This window comes from Tachysurus vachellii, chromosome 5, assembly GCF_030014155.1.
Source record: "Tachysurus vachellii isolate PV-2020 chromosome 5, HZAU_Pvac_v1, whole genome shotgun sequence".
Taxonomy (NCBI): domain Eukaryota; kingdom Metazoa; phylum Chordata; class Actinopteri; order Siluriformes; family Bagridae; genus Tachysurus; species Tachysurus vachellii.
In genome coordinates, this window is record NC_083464.1 from 21567977 (window position 1) to 21582374 (window position 14398).

General features: G+C 41.2%; 1 protein-coding gene across 2 annotated transcripts; it reads right to left on the reverse strand.

Moving 5' to 3' along the window:
* Positions 1-3079: 3079 nt before the first annotated feature.
* On the reverse strand, positions 3080-12626 carry nradd (neurotrophin receptor associated death domain). Of its 2 annotated transcripts, none has more exons than XM_060870455.1 (6): positions 12326-12626; positions 7835-7967; positions 7066-7434; positions 4655-4868; positions 4312-4454; positions 3080-4198 (listed from the first exon to the last, which is right to left on the reverse strand). In XM_060870455.1, exons 1-6 carry the CDS (start codon positions 12377-12379, stop codon positions 3888-3890), a joined length of 1224 nt encoding a protein of 407 aa, XP_060726438.1. In that variant the 5' UTR covers positions 12380-12626; the 3' UTR covers positions 3080-3887. The 2 variants fall into 2 exon arrangements, with proteins under 2 accessions (XP_060726438.1, XP_060726437.1); XM_060870454.1 differs by lacking the exon at positions 12326-12626 and adding an exon at positions 9163-10374.
* Positions 12627-14398: the final 1772 nt, after the last annotated feature.

Here is a 14398-nt window from a genome sequence, read left to right on the forward strand (position 1 = left end):
GCTGTAATTATTTATGACTCATTTTGTTGCGTAGGTGGTGAGTTTGCCCAGAGCTAACGGATCACTGATTCACAACAAGAAAAGCTTTTTTTTTTGTATTATGTGAATTGAAGCATTGGTAAGTAACCGTTTATTGTGATCTATTTGTATGTAAAAAGAAAATAAAAATCTAAACCCGGTTGCATAAGTATGTGCACCTCCTTAGCTAATACTTAATACTAAAGCACATATTGCTTTTAATACAGAACTCTGTGTGTTTGACTCTGCCTTCTTAGCACGTCTTTATTTGGGCAAATTGATTTTAACTCCACTCTTCCTTGCAAAAAATTAAAAGCAGGGGATCTCCGCTGAACAGCCGTCAATTCATTCCACAGGTTTTCGATAGGATTTAGATCAGGTCTCTGACTGGACTGTTCTAAAACTTTTATCTTCTTCTTCTGAAGCTGTGAAAAGCTTCTGAACCATTGTTAACTGGTGCTTTGGATCTTGACTAGAGCCTCGCTGTCCGCTGGAGAGAAGCCGACTTGTATCATGCTGCTGCCACCACCATGCTTCACAGTGGGAATGGTGAGATAAGATGAATTTCTATCTTAGACTCGTTAGACTATAAGACATTTTGCTACATGGTTTGGGGTGACTTTATTTTTTCACGAGAGGTCTTCCTTCTCCCCTTAGCTTAGACCAGGGGTCGGCAACCTTAAACACTCAGAGCCATTTGGACCCGTTTCCCACAGAAAAAAAAAACACAGGGAGCCACAAAACCCCTTTGACATCTAACATGAAGATAACACTGCATATATCGTTTTTTACCTTTATGGAAAGTATAGAAAAAACTGTAGTGTGTTGCGTTTATGAAATCAATGAACTGCTACCGAGTAAACGAAATATTATTTCTGCCGTCAAACAAAAATATTTTGAACAGTTTGAACTAACCTTAACAAAAAAGACGCTGGGTTGAAGGTTACTTTCAAATAAAATGTTCAATGTCTAAATGAGTCCTCTTCTTATTCATGACATCAAAATTTTAACTTGCTGCACCAAACCAAAAATGTGTCTGATTTCGCAAGTCGGCAGTTATGACGCATATTTTGAGCGACAAAAAAATTAAACCCAGTTTATTTTAATGTTACAAGAGCATCATAATCTTAGAATTTAGAATTACATTTTAATTTAAAAACTAACTGACTAAAATAAAATAAATTTAAATTAAATATTTATTTTCCAAATCTACAGGGAGCCGCAGCAGAGGGACGAAAGAGCCACTTGCGGCTCCGGAGCCGCGGGTTGACGACCCCTGGCTTAGACTATAAATGACTGTCACATGCAGAGAGCAACAAATACTTGCTGGATATTCTGGAAGCTTCTTTAATGTTGCTGTATGTCTCTTGGCAGTTTCCCTGATGAATACATTTTTCTATTATCTGTTTTGAAGATGTCCTGTTCTTTTGGTAATGTCAGCCTGGGACCCCATTTTCTCCACTTCTTCATGATGGTCTTCGCTGTGTTATGTCACTTCTGACATTTTGGTGGTTCCACAGTGAGATCCTTTACATGCTTTGGAAGCTCACTGAGGACCATGGTTTCAGTTTCCTACATAAACATCTGACATTTTTTATTTATGGTTTATTTATTTGATTTATTTAAAGATGTATAATAATTTATGGCCATGAGTTTGAATGCGATTGGATTGATCAGCCTGTGTCTTCTTCTTCTTTCGGCTTTTCCCTTCAGGGGTCGCCACAGCGAATCATCTCTCTCCACCTAACCCTATCTTCTGCATCCTCAACACTTGCACCCACTAGCTTCGAATCCTCATTAATTACATCCATATACCTCCTCTTTGGCCTTCCTCTTTGCCTCCTGCCTGGCAGCTCCATGTCCAACATTCTCCTACCAATATACTCACTCTCCCTCCTCTGAACATGTCCAAACCATCTTAATCTCGCCTCCCTAACTTTGTCCCCCAAACGTCCAACATGGGCTGTCCCTCTGATGTACTCGTTCCTAATCCTGTCCAATCTTGTCACACCCAAAGAGAACCTCAACATCATTGATCAGCTTGTGTAACTAGCTAATTATACTAGCTAACTAGATAATTATTTATAATTAATTAATTATTTAAAAAAAAACAACATTTTGTTTCTTTTGCCCTAAAATGTTTTGTTTTCAGGTTATTTTTCTATCGCACAAACCAGCAGGAGCGTGCAGACCTTTTGTATCCAGTGTAGATCAGCACGTCATATGTCATAGTGAAATCTTTAGTTATTTAGGAAAAGAATGCAAACAAATTTCAGATCCACTGGGATTAGAGATGATGTAATATTAAATATTCATTTCAGTGTCTTCTGTACAAACACATGGATTGAACATTAATGAAGGAGCTATTTTTAAAGGCCAAGTGTTTTTTGTGTTTTTTTTTTTTTTTTGGTCTTGGTAGCTTTATGGGGAACAACTGTTTATAGCTGCTGGAACATAAATTATACCAGGATCTTGTCTTGCTGACAATCAGTACTACTATGTAAACAGAAGTAGTTTTAAAATGCAAAGTTGTTTGGTAATAAATGAAATATTATAACTGTCGGTAAGTCGTGTTTTGTTTTTTGCATACCACTCGTGCTGTTTCTGTCCATCCAGGCATTTTCTGTACTTATTTATACTATACAGGGTTGTGGGGACTCTGGTGTCCATCCCAATGGACACAGGAGACACACTGGACAGGGTGTCAAGACATGCACACAGTACAGACAATTTACAGCTTGCCGTCAGCCTTCAACACGCGTATTTATACTGGGGAGGAAACTGGAGTACCTGCAGTACTCGTGCAAACCACACACAGTGAGCAGATGCAGGAATCGAACCAATAACCCTGGAGGTGCCGTTTGAGGAAAGTAAAACCCTTCAGGACTGAAACAGCTACTCTGCTTTGTTTCAGGCCACGTCACCCTGCCTCGTCACCCTGCCTCGTCGTATATTATTTTCCTTCCATAGCAAGCCCCATCATGCTTGATTCTTCATGCTTGAACAGTTAATAAGACTTTAACTGAGTCATTACAAAGGTTATATCATTAAAATGCTCCCATTCTTTGCTCACACAGGTTATTATTCATTTTTATTAAAAGAGACAGAAAAAAGAAATGTCATGATTGACGGGACAAACAAAAGACACATGGTGCTGCTTCCTATCGCTGCTACGTTTCTAGTTGTATTATTTGCTCAATGGTGTACACACAGAAGGAAACAGTGCTTTATGATTATTTGTTAAGAATACAACATGTAGTTTGCCCATAAATCACTCATGTCTTCCTTTTTCATTTACAGCATGTGAGTCACATGTTGGAAGGCTGTGCTCAGGTTCAATGAGTCAGTGAATGTTTGCATTAGTAAGACTACCTTTTTTTTTCTGGAGGAATGAGAACGCATTTGAAAAGAAAACGTTCTTCCTCCAGCAGGAGTGAGTGTGGAAAACTGCACAGAAACACTGCATTTTAATGCAACCAGCAGGCAGTAACCAAAGCCATGTGCACCACTCAGAATGACAACATTTACTAGAATGTGGTATGAAGAACAAAGGGCTAGGGGTTTTTTTCTTATTACAAAGCCAGTATTATGTTTCGTTCTGGTTTGTCAACACTCCGAAAAAGGAAGTCTGTCCTCTTCACATAAATACCGAAACAGTCTTGAAAGGAAGACGAGCAGAGTGTCCGTTCTTGGTGGAAAGCGCTGCAAAATCGAGCAAAAGGGCACTTATATCAATACAAAACAAGCAGGATACGCCTCTTTGCCTTTATGTTTTGGAGTGTAAAGTTTCCCTGTAATGCAGAAACGAGTGCTGTGCTCTTTTCCTCATTAGGGTTCATTGTCCTTCAGGCCAATAAAATGAACTGAATTCAGACCATGGTAATACCCTGATCAGGGGAGCTGAGTGCTTTGGCTACATCATGGCGCTCGATGTTGCTCAGCGCGGTGGACAGCAGCTCGAGTGTTGCGCTGTCCTGTTGTGCCCAGTCAGTGAGCAGCGTGTGGATGGGATCCTCGCCACGGCCAAACACGTCCACACGCTCCTGCTCGTAACCCAGCACGGTGGCCAGTTGCCTCCAGTTCCGACTTCCACCCTCAGCCAGGAGCTTCTCCACCTCCTCCTGCCTGTGAGGGGGCAGGTTAATGTAGCGCGAGTCCTGCTTGCTCTCTTGCTTAATGCCTACGAATAAGATAAAATTGGTCAAAACATTTGGCCATCCTGCCTGGACGTGTCAAAGGTAACAGTGTAGTGTACACGGAAGTGAGGGAGTGATGTGAATCTGCGGTGCTTACCTTTGTTCAGTTGGCTCTCCTGCAGGCTGTGAGAGTCGAGGAACACGCCGCTGTCGCTGTGTAGCTTCTCTCCCTCAACCACGTTGTTCAGCTCTGCAGCTCGTGCTTTCCCTAGTGCTGCCTTCTGCTGGAACGATTTCCAGCTAATACACACAGACACCTTTATTAGCTTATTACACACTTAAGTGATCAGCCATTTGGGTTCAGACCAAACGGAATAAATGAACAGCCACTGAGAGGCACTATACATATCCGATCATGCCCGCAATGACCCACGTCTTTCAGGTTAATACTTTGGTATTGTTTGTGCATTATGGTAAAAGCTCATCATCAGGCTGCTCACCACTTGTAGGCGACGTAAATCAGGAGTCCCAGCACCACGGCTGCCAGCACAGACATGTAGATCAAGATGTTGTTTCCTCCCTGATGGTGCTCAGAGCTAAGGTCTGGAGCTTCAGATCCTGTCACCTCTCTATTCTTCTTCTCCTCGTCGAATCGACGTGGGAACTCCCACGGCCCCTCAGAGCCGTTGTTCGAAAAGATGTGCAGTTTTCGATCTGCTGGCACAAAATTTCAGAAGATATTTCCAGTTTCCACACAGGGTATTTGACATCTGTACACTGTCCATTCTTCTAATCGGATCCAAATCATAGCAAATAAATGTGTTCAGGGCTTGTTTATAGATTTGTGAGAATGACGTGACGTGTTGCTTTTCCCTCTTTCCCTCTTCCCACAAAAAATCATCACTGTATTCCTCTGCTTTAAAAGCTTAATAACATGTTTATTAATAGTGACGGGAACAACATCTGGTCTCAGACAGAGAGGGAAGCTATAAAGAATTCCAACAGCCACATTAAGAGGAGAAAGCTGACACACTTGTTACACACACACACACAAGACAGGAATCTTTTGCAACACATGGCTAGAGACCGCCTGCGTGCCAGGCGAGACTGGAGTACCAGGTTGTAAGACGAAGCGTAAGGAATATACAGAGCAAAACAAATCTCACTCAGCAAGCCTTCACAGATCTGCCATAGCGGAAATCCCCTCCATCTAAATGAATATTACACACACACACTGATAAAACACTGTTGCCCTTCCCTGATTAGGTGAGTTATCTCATGTTATGCCGCGAGAGAGAAAGAGAAGAAGGAAAGATTTCACACTTTTGATTCAGTTTGATTCACTGATTCACAATTTCAAGCTATTTTCAGAACCTTCACGTAGGTAAACATAATGATGAAGGTACTTTTCTTAACCCTAGTAGAAAGGTTGTTTCTGATCCACTCCATGCTTTAGTACCTTACTACAGCTTTCAATGCTGATGTAAAGGGAACATGCAAAATGGTTCGCGATGCTCTGCTCGAATGGTAAATGTTTCTCTCTCAGAGGTGCTAATGTTAGCCACATGTTCGTTACACAGCTAATACACACACAGTACGGAACATTAACACAAGAGCAATCGGAACAGACACAAATAAATCTGCAATCGTAGTGTATTCAGGTAGAAAAGTTCGCTTCTGGTCAAAACCATTAAACTATGAACTGCTCTGTGTTTGTTGCTTTATATTTAGTAGCGTGTGAGTTGTAACCGTCATTTGCAACTTGGCTCGGCCTCTATAACCGACTCCATATGCAAATGGGAATTTTGTTTAGTCGACCAAAAGCAACCAACGGGGTCAAAGAAAATAAACACGGCTCTGTTGTGAGCCGAATTAAAGAAGACCTTACAACAAATGGAAGAAGTGGTTATTCTGTAAAGCTAAGCGCACACAGCTGGACCACACAGATGTTAACTCTCTTCTGGGTTGGTTAACTATCCAGATTTTCTTCAAATAATATCTGGTTTCATTTGTATAGAGCTTTTTACACCGGGCATTACAGCGTTACAGAAATATATCAATTCAGAATGTGATGGTTTTGAGGAAAACCTTCCTGAGATGCTATGAGGAAGAAACCTTGAGAAGAACCCTGTACTACATGGTCAAAAGGGTTATGCCACCAGGAAAGTCATTCTCGTTTTAACATCAAACCTAGTTTGTTGAAGTTATTAACTGTTTATTGATTGAGATTTTAGTGCAAAACCGTTCGTGTTTAATCAGGTTTCTAAGCGGTACAGTTTCAGTGAACTCTAATACCTAACATGCACCACTGCCTGCACCAGACTTCACTAAACAGAACAAACACACACACACTTCCTATTTAATAGTCCTGTTGACCACACACACCTGTTCCTGGTCACACTGCACTCACAGCCATAGTTTATAAGGACTTTCTTTCATCCAGCTCATCATGAATTATACACTCATTCACACTTCTGTCCTGATGATACCAAGACTTTTAATTGATAATCTACTGGCCTCTGCCTGTCTGGACTTCACCTGAGGTTTTAGGTTTGTTTATTTCCTCATTATAACTGTGCTATAAAGACGAGTTCTCCTCCTCCTCCTTCTTCTTCTCCTTCTCATCCTCCTTCTTCTTCTTCCCTGTATTTCCATCCTCTCAGCCTCTCATTACTTGACAGTACTCTCAGTAATGTCTCTGACAGTAATGTCAGATTGTTCTTTAGGATTTGCTGCGTTTTTCTTTGTCATTTCGTTTCACATTTTGAATTCCAGTGACGGTCTGTTGTGTACTTGGTGTTACTCAAACTACAATCCAAACACAGCTTTCTCTGTATGCATTATTGCACTATTATATTAAAACAATGCAAACATTAAAGTTAAAGCTAAAAATTTAGGATCATGTACCCACCCATGCAGAGCGTGTCTGATTTGGGATGGCACGGCCTGATCTCCACCTCACTCTCTTTGCACCAGGAGCATGGCATGCAGGATTTGTTGTAGCTTTTATCCTCTGAGAAGGTGCCTGGACCACAAGGCTGACACACAGTGTTTTCTGAAGGGCCACACACCCTCAACATGCCCTCTCCTGGACGACACATGGCACATGCGGCACAGAGAGAGTTGGTTTCGTTCCTCTTCTTCAACAGGAAGAAGCCCGGGCCGCAGTCACAGCGGGTGTCTTGGGTGAGGGTGCAGCGTTCCAGCTGGGGGACACCTAAAGGGCACTGCGAACATGGCTGGCACCTGGACAGTCCCTCGGAGCCGGAGAACGTCACACCTGTGATATGGGAGAATCGATGAGGTTTCAAGAACGAGAACGTCACACATGCGAGACTAATATGCTGAGACGGTTCCAAACAAATGCTTACATATTCACACAGCATGTAGTGTTTAGATGTAGTAGGCATGTCAGAAAACTTTCAATTTATATGTATCAAGGAAAAAAATGGATGGATGGATGGATGGATGGACTGGCAAACATTTGAAAATCCAACTAAATGTCAAAATAAATAACTCCATAAAAATGAGTGTTGTTAAAGCTCACTATAGTGGATTATATGATAAAAATCACACAAATACATCAGAGAGCGAACACTTCTATTTAAATGTCAATGGATATCTAGGCTTTAGCCCCCACACATGCACACACACGATTTCAGAGCTGTATGAACACTCACCCTCTTGGCATGGCTGGCATTTGGTGTCTTCTTGTGCACAACTGGACGCCACGCCTGTGCCTGCAGGACACATACTACAGCACTCACCCGAGGATGTAAACTTCCCGCTAGGACACACCTCGCCTGCCTCCACCTGCACAAACAGAAGCACAGACACACACTGCTGAATGACAAATTAGAGGTTTCTGGTACTACAGGAGATATCAGTGGAGACCGGCACTAATAACAGCACTACTGTAAAACAAAATTCATTTTTATGACATAGAAACAAATCCACAGCCCTTTTGGAAAGCGTCTAATCTAAATGTTATTCGGTTGTTCTCTGGCACAGGCGCATCAAGCAGTGCAGTGAGTTAAGGGGGTTGTGTTTGAGAACAATCAGTTGTTTGCAATGCAAATGAGAGGATCAATAACCTCTCCTGAATACAGATGAGAACAACACCGGGGATCAGATAACCTTTTGGTGTGAGGCTTTTCATTTACACCAGAAACTCTTTCTGTGGACTTCACACTCATCTGTTACACTAGAAATGATGCATCTATAGAAATGATACGCTACATTTTCAGGACATCAGGATAAAGTGTATGTGGTATTGAACAAAGGTGAGAGCTGTGTTAGTACTCAGGCAATTAAAAAGCCTCCAGCCTTCAAGTGCTCACCTTTTTGGCTTATAAACTGCTTTGGTTAAAAAGCGTGTGCCAAGTGAAGAGCTGTAAATATAAATGTTCTGTATCTGATCCTGCCTAAGTGTAGGATCTGGCTGTAGTGACCGGCGTGAGTGGTCCTGAAACCCTTGGTAAGTCTGCAGCGTGTCTTACTGTCTAACAGCTGTGACTGGCTTTAATCAAACCCAGTCACACACAATGGAAAGAAGACATTAAAACACCAGAGAGAGCGAGAGAGAGAGGAAGGAAGGAAGGGAGGGAGGAGGGTAAGGCTGTGCTGAAACTCTGGAACATTACACACATGGGTGTGAATGCAAATGGGACAAAAGAGACCCCAAGAGATCCACCCACTCACAATCACAGGAAAAAGCAAGGCGAGGAGGATGAGTCCCTGGGTATGAAGCAGAAACACTGCAGCTGTCCTCACATGTGCTCTGAGAGAAGGAGAGACAGTTGCAGTCCCGAGGACAGCGTGTGGACAGAAAAGGCAGGTCTAGCATGCAAATGTGTGTATAGACCTTTGGTGTGTCCACGTTTCAGCTCTGCAGATGTGTGAGTAAAGGTCAACACTGTGCTTTTTGAAACGTGTGCTAGGTTTAAGGCAGACTGGCCTTTTCCCCTCCAGGGAGCTGACAAGAGCAAACAGATGTCTAACAACTAACCTCCTGCAAAGCGGGGGTAAAGCAAAACCTCAACAACCTCTCTGATGTCTCTCTCTCTCTCTCTCTGATCTCTGGGCAGCGTGTGCTGACCTGTCGAATGTGAACAAACACACACACACACACATACACACACACACATAGGCGCGCACATGCACACACACACAGGAGCGCACACACACACATGCACACACACACACACAGGAGCGCACACACACACTCACGCACACACAGAGACACACACACATGCACACACACACACAAAGCTATAGCCACAGGCTAAAACTTGTTCCAGTCTGCAGCTTTGTCTCCACATTCCATAGTCATCATGGTAGGCTTTAATAATCCGGCATTACGGTTAGAAAAGATGCAGAGCTGATTAAACTTCATTGAGGGAATGAGAGCTATAATAAAAGGATTTAGATTTCAGAATATAGACTTTAGACTTCAGAATAAATCCCATAGCTGTGTTTGTGAGTTAAAAAGTAAAACTCTTATATCTTCCTACTTCTCACCTGCCAAATACTCCTTAACATGAACATAACATTAAATAAAGCACCATAAGCTGTCTTAGGTCTCACTGAAATGCCATATTAGGGAATTAAAGACATTTCCCCTTTTAATTTCCTAATATGGTATTAAATGTTGCCTACTCTATAAACTATGCTGGCGCTAGCAGTCTCTAAACACTGCAACTTAAATCAAACAGCAGTGGAATAACCACAGGCTCTGTGAGTGGACTCGCGAGGTGGAGACGACGCATACAAAAGAAGGCCGTTAGCATGAAACAGGCTTGTGCCTTTGATCCTGAGGTCTATCAGCAAAGATTTTATCCTTTTGCTCTGAGGGACTGCGGATATGTCCCCTAGAGAAGGCACAGTTGTTCAGCACTAGATTAAGAGGTTTCTGTTTCCACCAGTTTGCCAGCCAAGGACCACCAAAGACCTTCAAAGAGAGCTCTGCTTCACGGCTGTCCTGGTCACTCACTCACTCACACACACACTCACACACACACGCTGCTGACTGGACTTGATGTATGGGCGCATTTGAAGTGTGTAAAGGATTAACAATAGACTTGAAAGTTGAACATATGAAAAACACACACACAGAAAAATGACTTCATAGTCACAGCTTTACACACAGGTGTCTGTCACAAACCATCGACTGCAGCCGGACTGCAGATCGGCAGCAGGAAGTGGGTGGGGAAGTCTGCCATTTTTACAACTAACAAATCACGTAACAAAGAAATGTAACAAAAACCGCAAGAGCTTCAATAACAAATACAATGATATTGGCATATCAAACAATCAACTATTTTAGCTGTATATCATTTTATACAAAATCCTTTCTTGTTGTTCATATAAAATAAAGCAATAAAAAAAATCAAATAAAGATTTACAGAATTTCAGACAAGTCTAACCTGAACTTTTCCAAATGTACTTCTGGAATTTGCTGCAAAGATGAAGCTGGAAAGACACATTTCCCGTTTCATCCATTTAATAGGGAGACATTAAACATTACATATTAATCAAGCTCTTTCGCTCTCTCGCTCTCTCTTTCTCTCGCTCTCTCTTTCTTTCTTTCTTTCTCTCTCTCTCTTTCTTTCTCTCTCTCTTTCTTTCTCTCTCGCTCTCTCTCTTTCTTTCTCTCTCTCTCTCTCTTTCGTTCTCTCTCTCTCTCTCTCTCTCTCTCTCTCTCTCTCTCTCTCCTATAAAACTTCAAGCTAATTTACAGACCTAGAAACCTGGAGCATTCGTATCAAAGGAACCTGTTTGAGAAAGGGGGGTTTTTAGTTATTAAGAGGGGAAGGGGGATGGGGTGTCTCCCAAACACACACACACACACACACACATACCAAAGCCATGCAGCAAAACGGAAAGTCAAATTACTGAACTGCAATCTCCCCCCTCACCATCCACAGACCAGGAGAAAATGAGGATAATTACTACACTCTGCATACACACAGCCTCAGCAATACTTAAGCTGTGGTTGCCTTTTCACTAAGAGCTGACTTGAGGGACAGATGTGGCACTGTCCTCATCTCTGCACACTCTTTCCATGCACTGAATTTATACCCAAAGCAAAAGCTAGCACGAGGACAAGAACAGAGTCCTCATTTGAAGACAGACAGCATAACAACCTGATTAGATCATAGTTTTTCTTTTTTTTTTCTTTTTCTAAAGGTCTGCAGGATGCCATGTTTTGAAACAAAGAATAAAGAACGATTAGTTTAAGACAAGCGCCGGGACATCTGGCTTGTCCAAGGAAAACTTAAAGCCAGAAAGAGCCTGCATTAGGAATTCTTATGAACTGTTATTATGGCACAATCTGTAACGGATATCAGAGTTTTAGGAGAGATTAGATGTGAAAATAGAACAAAGAAAAAAGTTAAATAGCACATTTTGAACTCAGGACAAAGAAAAGGCATTAGTTCTACACCCTAATGTAGTATTTCTGGGCATGTATTCTTTTCATTTACATAGTTTTAAAAAGAAAGTGTTGAATCTGTAGCCTGTCATTTGCTCATCTTGTTTTACGTGACATACAAATGATTTGATTAAATTCAAATTTAACAACATTTAATATATTTTACAATAATGTATTATAATGTTACAGATGTATGTGTACAGACTACAATCTAAACACACACACACAGACACACACACTCTCACAGATGCACTCACACACACACACACACACACACACTCACAGACACACTCACACACACTCATAGACACATTCACACACAGACACACACACACAGATGCACTCACACACACACACAGACACACACACACACAGACACATTCACACACAGACACATTCACACACAGACACACACTCACACCCCTACTTGCCAGTGTAAGCATCATCATCATTATTATTATTATTATTATTATTATTATTATTAGTTACACAATTCTAGTCATGATTTACACAATAATAATATGGTAATACAACAGGATAAAGAGCTCATTACTGTTCTTTACGCATTTAAACCCCCTTTTCGTATAAAGAACCCGTAGAGTTTTACCTTTAGAGATCCCTGAGTGTGACAGTTGACAGACATTAGTTAGTTTATAACAGAACACATGGTTATAAGCAGAATTAAAGCCGTTGTTCCTTGTGATGAGTTATTAAAGCTCACAATGCTGCTGTATCTCACCTTCAGGGCTGTGATGTGGAGACAAAGAGCGAGAACCACAACCACAAGCTTCATCTCTCACTGCTGCCGGTGTGTGTGTGTGTGTGTGTGTGTATTCAGTCAGCTCTCCGCGCGCGCGTTAAACTACCGAGCTACAAACACAAGGCAAACTATCTAGGCTGTTTGTTTTTGTTGTTATAAACTGTCCCCTATAAACATGGCCGCATAAATAAGGAATAATTCCAGCTTCCAGTTTCCTGTTGAAGTTTAGATTCGGACAAACTCCGCTCCACGCGCACTTCCATCACAACACTGAAATCTGCGCGCGAGCCGCTTATGAGCCGATTCTGAACGGCGCCGTGACGTCACTTCTCTCCCCTCTCCTGATTGGACAGACGGTAGACGGGGAGACAGACCGATGAAGGTGACACAGGGTTAGAGAGAGAGGCATCCCGGGATGGATGGATGGATGGATGGATGGATGGATGGATGGATTGTTGTTAGTGTGTCATTCTGTCATCAGCCCTTGGAGTGGGAAATGACACCATTGAACTTGCTGTTGTTGTAGTTCTTCTTCTTCTTCTTCTTCTTCTTCTTCTTCTTCTTCTTCTTCTTCTTCTTCTTCTTCTTCTTCGGTGTCACCAGAGGAGAATGGATTCCTTTTTGGAGTCTGGTTCCTCTAAAGTTTTTCCTTGCCACCGTTGCCTTTGGCTTGATAATTGAGAATAAAAGTAAATAAAACAATTTTACCTCTATAGATTTTTTGCTGTAATGTATATATGAGAATATATGCTTTTTTCTTCTTCTTCTGATGATGATGATGATGATGATGTGAATCATCTGATTCAAGTGTCAAATTTACACATGGATTTTAGACCTCAGATGTTTTGCACACCTTTCACATATAGTGGACTTTTCACACATGATCTTTTTAGTTCTTCATTCATTATCATATAGCTTTTTATATAAGCGCACATACTATAAGTGTTTTCTGGTGAATGTTTCAGATTCTCTTCAAAGAATAATTAATTTATTATTCACAAATTGTCCCATATTGTTCACATGATGTCGCATGTGTTTACTTGAGTTCGGTACATAACATGTAGAAATTTACTTTCACATGATTTTCATATATTATTCACACGATCACATGAACATTATGATCACGTGTCAATCATGAAGACATTTGTGATTTTTCTTTTCCATATAGGACGCTTTAGTGGATCAAGAGCGTATCCTTAGAAACACTGTTCATGGGAATGAGATAGGAATACACCCTGGATGAGTTGCCATTTCATCACAAGGTTTCTGCCTATTCTAATCCACATTATCCTATTCGAGGTAGTGTATGGACCTGTACTGTCTCTACCTGTGCTCTTCTTCACTTGAGACAGATAGTCCTGTCTTTTTTTTTTTCAATCAGAAGGATCGAAGGTCTTTTAGATAAACAAGCGGTCAGTGGCAGCGGTCGTAAATCCACAGGGATGCACCACATGAAGTCTGGATACTTCAGAGGGCAACAAATGGATACAGCCCCAAAATACAATGAGATGAGAGCTTCAAAGAGACACAAAAAGAGAAGTATGTGACTACTGAGAAAAAGGAAAGAGAATAAAACAGATATGTGTCTCAGCATCCACTAGCTGTTTAAAGCCTCAGTTTAGTAAAACACAGCTGATACATCAGGCTGTGCAGCATAAACCTCAGCACCAGTCTGATACATGGGGATTTACACATCCACAAAATATAAATGGCTTTCTAACTCAAATAGAACTTTTTCAGAAATGTCTTCACAGTGTGTACATGTAAATATGTGTTCACAAAAAATATCCGTCGACAAATATGCTATACTTCAAGCACTGAAATAAATGGGAATACATACAAAAATAACTATTTTATGCATACATTATAAGAATGCCAAATCATTTTTGTATTTGATGTAACGATCCATAAGAGGTAATGTGTTAAAAGACTTTATCAAGGATGTCTGGGTGTCTATCTGCAGAGATAATCAAGTTTTGAGCCTGGAACAAAATAACATCCAATTCCTTAGCAAACTGAGAAAAGAAAAAATATACAGCTTTAAATAAAAAG

Coding starts and splice junctions, on each gene's coding strand:
- nradd (XM_060870454.1), bottom strand. CDS start 9,345: ATGTGTGTGTGTGCGCTCCTGTGTGTGTGTGCATGTGCGCGCCTATGT. Junction 7,968..9,162: donor TTACCCCCGCTTTGCAGGAG/GTTAGTTGTTAG, acceptor CTGTTTGTGCAG/GTGGAGGCAGGCGAGGTGTG. Junction 4,869..7,065: donor ATCAGACACGCTCTGCATGG/GTGGGTACATGA, acceptor TTGTGCCAGCAG/ATCGAAAACTGCACATCTTT.